The sequence below is a fragment of the Bufo bufo genome, chromosome 2 (genome assembly GCF_905171765.1).
Source record: "Bufo bufo chromosome 2, aBufBuf1.1, whole genome shotgun sequence".
Classification (NCBI taxonomy): Eukaryota; Metazoa; Chordata; class Amphibia; order Anura; family Bufonidae; genus Bufo; species Bufo bufo.
The window spans coordinates 35821759-35830322 of record NC_053390.1 but is presented as its reverse complement, the minus strand read 5'-3'; the positions used below and the strand labels follow the sequence as shown (position 1 = coordinate 35830322).

Below are 8564 nucleotides of genomic sequence, written 5' to 3'. Positions count from 1 at the left end.
GTATATTTCACTACGCATTTCTGCCATTGTTTTCTCTGAAAATTCAATAAAAACCTTGAATGAGAAATAAAGCTGTTGTATTATAAATGTAACACGAGTGACAGTGGATAAATCTGGTGCGCCAAAATAACACCGCTAACCATGGACATTTCTTAAAACGTGGTGACTCGCTGGCTCTAGTCTTATTGGTTGCCCTGAGCAATTCCTCCACTTTCCCCATTGCATCCTGTAGGCTGGAGGTCCGACTCCTTTAATTGCAAGATTTGCTAAATAAATATATGCATTTAGTTCTTTTTAAATACTTTTAAAAAAAAAATAGTATTTTATCCTGCGTGTTCTTAAGCATGTAAAAATTTTCCCAGTGCTCTTCAGTCAACTCCGATCTTCCTTTTTTGGATCCAAAACCCACTGAATTTTTGTACAGTTTTGAAGCTTTTCCGCGGCGTCCGCCCTGTGACGTGCTCTTACTCGACAAGCGTAAAGTAGTTGGAGAAAAGCTCTTCACCGCAGCGAATGTCTCTAAGCGCGACGAGAACCACACAGCGCAGCGGCCTGGAAGAAAACCAAAGACACGTAAGTACTGAGCGCCATTCCAGCTCCGGGACTCTGTGTAGCAGACGATGCTGACAACCACTCATTTCAATGGGAGCAGCGCTGCGCTAACCAGATACGTGCTCTGCACAATGGACGAAGCTGTTTAGTTCCATTTTTTAGGGGGGAAAAAATTAAATAAATGAATGCAATTTTTACATTATTTTGTGGATTTTTTTTTTTACTGTGTTCACCGAGTGGTAAAAATAATATAATTGTATTATCTGGTCATTACACTGATGATAATGCCACATTTCTATATATTTTTACAATGTTTTCTCTCCTCCTGCAGCCTGTCAGCTCTGCAGCTGCTCCCCCTACTCCTCCAGACTGAAGAGGGGGGGGGGGGGGGGGGGGGGGGGGGGGCTGCTTTATCTGCTCATATCTCTGGTTTGGTACCATATGGGCTTTTTATTGTTTTCAAAGCTGGTATTCCAAGCTTTCAGACAATACCACAGAATGACAGCATTATCTTCACTACAGGGGAAGATATCACTGATAGAAATCGGGATGCAGTGAATAGAGCTGAAGGTAAAAGCAGGTTTCATCCACGATTATTCCCGATTTCTCCTCTGTTGCTTGGACTAATGTTGTCATTTTGGTCTTGTTTGAAAGCCTGGAATGTCAGCTTTCAAATAATATCAGTTGCAGCATCTAAAGCAGCCCTCCCCCCTTCATTTTCTGCCCCGAGCCCCCGCTCAGCCCTATCATGCTGGAGGCGCTAGAGCCATTGCCTGGGACACATCCTGTGAGGTCAGGACCAGGTTGTATACTTTTGATGGGTACGTCCACACGGGGCCAAAGTCTGGTTTTATCAGATATCGTCCAATTGCTGCGGAAAACATCCATTAACAAATTACAATTTTAAATGGCGTACAATATTGATGGTCTATCATCAGGATAGGTCATCAGTATGAGATCGGTGGGGGTCTGACTCCTCACAACTCACCAAGCACAGCGCCGCACACTGTATAGTGGCTGTACTTGGTACTGCAGTCTAGGCCCATTCATCACTTGAATGGAACCGAGCTGCGCCTAGGTCAAGTGACGTCACTGGTCCAGGAAGAGACCGGAGAAATGCAGCCTCTCCAATCAATGCCCCGGACGAGCCCTTCCCCCTCCTCGCAAGCGTCAGTGACTGCGGCTGTCCACTTTCCTCCTGCCACTGCTCCAATCCCCTCTAACAGGTAGGTGGCCGCACCCTCATAGCGTTGACGATGAAGCCCCAGCATCTACCTTTCCTCTCCCCAAGAGAAGAGAATGTATTCTTTCCATACTGACCCGTCCACCTCATGGGAGTAGCGGATATTGGGATGTACTGCCGCAGCTCGACGGGGAAAGACGGCGGGACGTCAAACTCCTGATAGCAGACATTGGCTGCACGCTCTGTGGGGAACAAGAGGCACCGTCAGGCCAGTGATGATTGTAACGGTATGGTGTAATCAGTGGGGCCTCCCCAGGGGCGGTGGATACATTGTAATTATATGTATCAGGCAAAGGATCCACAGTAATGGCCACCTGGGGTGGGGATCCTCGCCCCGAGATCTGACCGGTGGCTCTCATGCTCTTGATGTGCACAATACTGAGAAGCACGTGACATGGACGAAGTGGGCGCCATGAGGGTGACTTACCGTTAGAGCAGTTATTAACGTACTGCCCCACGGCGAGCGTATTTCGGGGTGCGCTGGTCAGCCAGGTGCAGTCACACATCTCCAGGGGTCCAAGCCGATCTCTTCCGCTGCACGACCTGAAACACAAACCGCTTCAAGTCATAAAACTGAAGACAGGAAGGGCCGCCCGCCACTGATTGATAAGGCCGCCCGCCAACGACAGGGCTGCCCACTGGACTGCCAACCACAGAAAGAGCTTAGGAATAAAACAGCTAGATATCAGTCTGCTCAGCTCCTCTTGCTCCACCACCTGCAGACCAGTCACCATGCCCAATGTGACAGGTTCCCTTTAAGGCTGTGATTTGAAGGAGACATTTTCGCAACTGACAATCTGCTCCACACATCAGAATGGCTTCATTTCTGCAGCCGGAGCACAAATCCAGAGGAACAGTACCAGATACCACGAAAGAATGTATCGTAATACTAACAGAACTGGAAGACGAAAATCAGACACAGCATTCAAAATTCTACAGGCTTCTGAGCTGAAATCCCCCAGCTTCTGTCTCCAACAACCAGCAGAATAGCGAGTTCAGCTCTGGAGTATAATACAGGATGTAACTCAGGATCAGTACATGATAAGTAATGTATGTATGTAAACAGTGACTGCAACAGCAGAATAGTGAGTGCAGCTCTGGAGTATAATACAGGATGTAATCAGGATCAGTACAGGATGAGTAATGTATGTGCACAGTGCGTGCAGCTCTGGAGTATAATACAGGATGTAACTCAGGATAAGTAATGTATGTACACAGTGACTCCACCAGCAGAATAGTGAGTGCAGCTCTGAAGTATAATACAGCATGTGGGTATATTAGGCAGTCCTCAGGTGAGCGGCTCCCGGGGTCACGCTCGTACCTCGGTCCTGGTGCACTCTCTACTGACCTGTACACAGATTTGGAGATTCCTCTGTCGTTGCCATCAATGAGAATTCCATCGAGGCACCGGAAGATAAACGGATTCCCGATCGACTGAAAAAAGATGGGCTCATGACACTGGTAGACGGCTCCTGGGAAAAGACGGAGAGAGCGGATCAATGTGACACCGGATTATAGTCCTGCATTAAATTAACCCCTTGATGTCATAGACGCCCATCTCATGGCTCAAACATCTCTCAGATATACTGGAGGATTTACAGCAGGGGACGTCACAGCGAGATGGGCAGCACCGGACATTACTGACGCCATGTTTGAACACCCAGTGGGGCCTCGGGTCATACTGGCACGCTCCACTTATACAGTGAATGATATACAGACATTCTCCCACCACCCTGGTTATACTGGCCCCCATGATAATGGATATCTGGGCAGGCGTATCATTAGTGGTCCGGGTGGTATATTTTGGAGGGCAGCGTAAGTAGGACAAGTACCCGGGATACATTGACACTAAGGCTCCTTTAGGCACCACCCTTTGGAGACAAACACCCCGGTCCCGGGCAGCGTCCAGAGAACTCAGGCGCCGATCGATGGAGAACCCCAGACACTTGTACATGACGTCAACCGCCTGCTCGCTGGCGTCTGGCGCAGGGTACATGGCGCGGGTGCTTGCGGGCAGCAGGTCCAGCAGCTCCCTCTGGTGCCGATATCAGATGTGAACAGCGCCTGGAAGAACGCGACCAGCGAGGAGCAGACCTCGGCGACAGCCGCCACCTTATCCCGGCCGCCGGAGGTGACATGGCGCAGCGTCCTGCGGGGAGAAGAGAGCCAACGTCACGTCATTAACCCCTCGAGGACACCGGCAGGGTTTCCATTCTGCCTCTTTGTACCGCAGCATCCGTAACGTTCTTATTATTGTTGTATTCAGTTGGTATTTGGTTAAATTTCAATAATTTTAATTGGAAAAATAAAGGTAATTCAACCACAATTCTTACGATTTTTTATATTTTCGCCGCCTCATTGTAAGGCCTCATGCACATCGCGTATGTGTGAGCAGATTGCGGTTCCGCAGAATAGATACCGTCCTTGTTGCATCAGCATTTTTTTGCGGACCTATTGGCTTTAATGGGTCGGTGGTCGGCATTTTGCGCCCAAGTACAGGACACGTTCTGTCTTTTTGCAGAAAGCACGCGGATCCAATGTGGACTGGCCATAGACCACACAGGGAAGTTTCCCAGGGGGCCGCCTTAGCCCTCCTCACAGCCGCTAGTGGAAGTTTTTGGGGATGTATTTTGTAATGGTTGTGGTATTGCTGGCCCTGCCTTCCATCAATTTGGACCCAACCACAAAACAGGGCCACTTTAAGTTCCCAGTCCGCCCCTGGACCACGGACCATCGAACTCAATGGGTCTGCAAAATACATGCATATTTTGCAGATCCGCGGTTTCCAGACTGCAAAATGGACACGGTTGTGTGCAACGTGCCTTACAATGTTGCACTGGATTTTTATACTTATCCCGAAAAAGGATCCACAGGACCCTTTACTGCAGTGATCGGCAACCTGCAGCTGCAGCACATATTGGGAGTAGTAGTTGCAGGTCCTAGTGCACTACAAGACATGGATGCTCAATATGCCAACAGGGATGGGGGGGAGGGGGGTCACGTAATTTGCATATATTTTAGACCCCATTTTCCACCTGGAGAAGGAGAGGGGGGGGGGCAGTCCTGTCATTTAAAGGGGCAGCCACAGCACACGTGACGGATACACAGGGGAGTAGGGTATATCAGACCTGCGGTTCGAGCCAGGTTGAGCGCCACCCAGGGGACAAAGCGATACTTGTACGACCTCCAGCGGTGAGAAGCGCCCGGAGCACCGAGCCCGGCGACAGCATGACCTGGAGGTGACGTCACCCGGGGAGGAGGAGAGAAAGGCGAGCTCACAGGCTGGGGGTGGAGTTATGTGACGTCACATACCATAAAGGAAGACATGGTTCTAGGTTACTTCCTAAACGGTTTATGAATGCGCCACCTCCTGGTGACTTTAAACAACTACATGTCACGGACAGGCGTGCCCAATTCCTTATGCGCGGGGCGACATCTAGCGGTTAGCTTTATCCAACTACATGTTACCACATAGTAACAAGTGTTAGTCTAGCAGTTACATGCTTTATAAATGATTGACAAGCCGCCATCTAGTGGTAGCTTTGTCCAATAACGTGATGAGGTTTTTTTGGGGGAGCCATCTAGTGGTAGCTTTGTAAAATGACATAGGAAAGTGCGCTCCTCAAATGATTCGCTAGAGACCTCTAGCGGCAGCTTTACTGAATTGCATGTAACATCAATGAACGGTTCTCATCTATAAGTGCTACGTGAATGAGAGATAGCTGCCATCTAGTGGCAGGTTTGTCCAACTGCGAGCCATTCTAAATTATACACGAGCCCTCTAGTGGTAGCTTTATTTAATTACATGGCAAATTCCAAATGGCTGCCCCCGAAACAAGATTAGTACTGCCATCTAGTGGTATTATTATTATATATATATTTTTTGCATGTTACAGAAATACTGGAGAAACCTGTACAATTAAAAATGGCCTTTTTTTCTGTATGTATCAGCGCACTTAATTAGAATCTAAATTATCTGATCATTGATAATGATTGCACAGTTAATCCTTTTTTTTAAAAAATATATTCTCCGCACTGTAAATTCTAAATACAAGCACATCTCAAGCATTGCCCCTCCCTTCTTATAATATTTATTTTTAGGGAATCTGTCAGCAATTTTGACCCTGCAAAACTGCTGACAGCTCTAGGATGCCCAGGATGCGCAGGAATGAGAAACACATTCTATCCGCCATAAGTCTCTTCTGGGCGGTCCCTGACACAAGTGCCCCCCCCTCTCCCTCTTTTGAGGAGCCTGACAGACGCTGCAGCACATCACAGGCATCCACCTCTAGATCCTATATAGTGCTGCAGGCGGTTTCGCAGGGTCATCGCTGCTGACACTCCCCTTAAGTAAATCGGTCACATAAAGAAAAGCCAGACCACTTCCAGACTCATGTATTATGACGAGGCTGAAGCTGATTTCTTATTCACATCATTAGTATTTATTTTTATTTTTATGAATTATGTGGTCAGATAGGAATGGGTTTGTTGGGTTCACATTTGTTCTGATTGACATTTTTCTTTCAGTGTGAATGGTGCTTTACGTCCAGTTTCCCGGTTGTGCCCAGAACCTGTTCGGTCCAGGCTGAACTCCACTGTATGTGATGTGAAGCGTCACCCTGCGAGATCACTTGGCCAAATTCATTTAACCCTTTAAAGAGTAACTACACTTTTTTTTTTTTTGATATGTCTAGGGATATATCAGAAGTGTTGATGGGCGGAAGGTCACAGCTCTGAGATCCCACCGATCGCTAGAACGAGGGGTCGGAAGCGCGCCAGCTTCTCCTCGCTTGAGTGCAAGGACTCTAGACGGTTTCATAGAAAGTCTATGAGACGGTTTTTCACTATCGCGCTCAGCAGCGAGGAGAATCTGCGCTTGGCTGAGCGCTTCCGACCCCTCGTTCTAGCGATCGCTGGGGTCTCAGAGCTGTGACCTCCGCCCATCAACACTCCTGATATGTTCCTATGACAGGCAACCTTTGAAACCTAACCCTAAGCCCTCTCCTATAACAGAATTTATCCACGGGCCTGTGGAGATCTTCTGCCACTGACCAGAAAAGAGAGACAGGCGACCCCGCACTGGGGCCTGGCGTCATTGGGGTTGCTTTTTTGAGGCATCTGACCGGAAAAAAGATACCCTTTTAGACTTCTCAGCTGCTCCCGCAAACTGTCTAGCCCTTTCTTTCCCCTTGAAACCTGGGAACGGAAGGATTTCCTCGTGGGCTGCTGACTGGTGGAGGGTAAGCCCTTCAAGCTCGTCAAGGATCGGCCCAAATAAGTCATCACCTTGACACAGAATGGCGCAAAGCTTAGCCTTCGAACTAGCATCTCCATTCCAGCTTTTTAACCAAATAGCTCTAGGAGCAGAGTTAGATAAGGAGGACACTCTGGCAGATAACCTTAAAGGGAACCTGTCACCAGGATTTTGTGTATAGAGCTGAGGACATGGGTTGCTAGATGGCCGCTAGCACATCCGCAATACCCAGTCCCCATAGCTCTGTGTGCTTTTATGTGTAAAAAAAACTATTTGATACATATGCAAATTAACCTGGGATGAGTCCTGTCCCTGACTAATCTCACATACAGGACTCATCTCAGGTTAATTTGCATATCTATCAAATCGTTTTTTTTACACAATAAAAGCACACAGAGCTATGGGACTGGGTATTGCGGATGTGCTAGCGGCCATCTAGCAGCCCATGTCCTCAGCTCTATACACAAAATCCTGGTGACAGGTTCCCTTTAATGAGTCCGCGAGAGCATCGGCCAGGAAATCCAGAGCATTAATATAGTAGGGATAGAGAATATTAGCCTGCTCCCTAGGGGGTACCCCCCACCCTTTTTATGTGAGCCTCCAGCTCCCCCATCCACACTTTTAATGATCTAGCAACAGAAGTGGCGGCGATTGGCCGTTTAAAGACCGCCTCCGAGGCTTCCCAATTCTTTTTAAAATAAATTTCTGCTCTTCTGTCCATCGGGTCTTTAAGAGAATCCATATCCTCAAAACGAAGCGCAGCTTTTTTAGACATCTTAGCTACCGGGGCATGAAGTTTTGCGGCCCTGTCCCAAGAGACAGAAACTTCTCATCAAAAGGATATTTACATTTTACAGAGGAAGGAATAAAAAACTTCCTATCAGGCTTTTTCCACTCTTTAGCAATGACTGCCTAAAGACCTTTCTTCTCTTCAGGCCCAGACCCTCAACATAGAGTCCCTGAACTGACTGTGGTGGCTTCTGGTCTTCTAAGCCCATGGTAGCTCTACTGCTTTGACTAGGGAGTTAATGTTCTCAGCATGAAAGAGCGGCTTCCCTGCGGATTCGTCATCAATGACTTGAAAGTACATCACTGTCCCTGTAGAGGTACCAGGGCGGTTTTTATGAAGACCGTTAACCGATTCTTTAACCTCCTCACGGATCATCTGCTTGATGCTGCCGATCAGAGACGGAGCTTCCTTCTCCATTAACTTGCTCCCACACGCTTGACAATGGGGTTTAGCCCAAGCAGAGGGTAGCTTCTTTTTACACACAGCACAACCCATCTCTTTAGATCTGGAGACCTTTCTAGAAGACTCCTTAGATACCTAAATATAGAAGATGACCCCCATGAGTAACATGCAGCAGAAATATCGGGTACAACCCCCTCTAATCCCACCGAGGTACCGGCGTATCATTGGTGGTTTCACCGCGCTGAGCGGGTATCAGCCAAATAGGAGGAACTGCCGGCTTCTTTCACACCAGCATGGCAGTGAGCTGGCTGAGCTCGTCCCTA

The 8564-nt window shown here is 48.0% G+C and overlaps 1 protein-coding gene across 1 annotated transcript; it reads right to left on the bottom strand.

Moving 5' to 3' along the window:
• Nucleotides 1–323: 323 nt before the first annotated feature.
• Nucleotides 324–5036, bottom strand: SETD9 (SET domain containing 9). Its single transcript, XM_040420919.1, is given in 7 exon segments — nucleotides 324–552; nucleotides 1873–1906; nucleotides 1909–1977; nucleotides 2223–2338; nucleotides 3144–3266; nucleotides 3628–3944; nucleotides 4924–5036. Coding segments are annotated over 6 exon segments (594 nt in total). The 5' UTR covers nucleotides 3792–3944; nucleotides 4924–5036; the 3' UTR covers nucleotides 324–464.
• Nucleotides 5037–8564: the final 3528 nt, after the last annotated feature.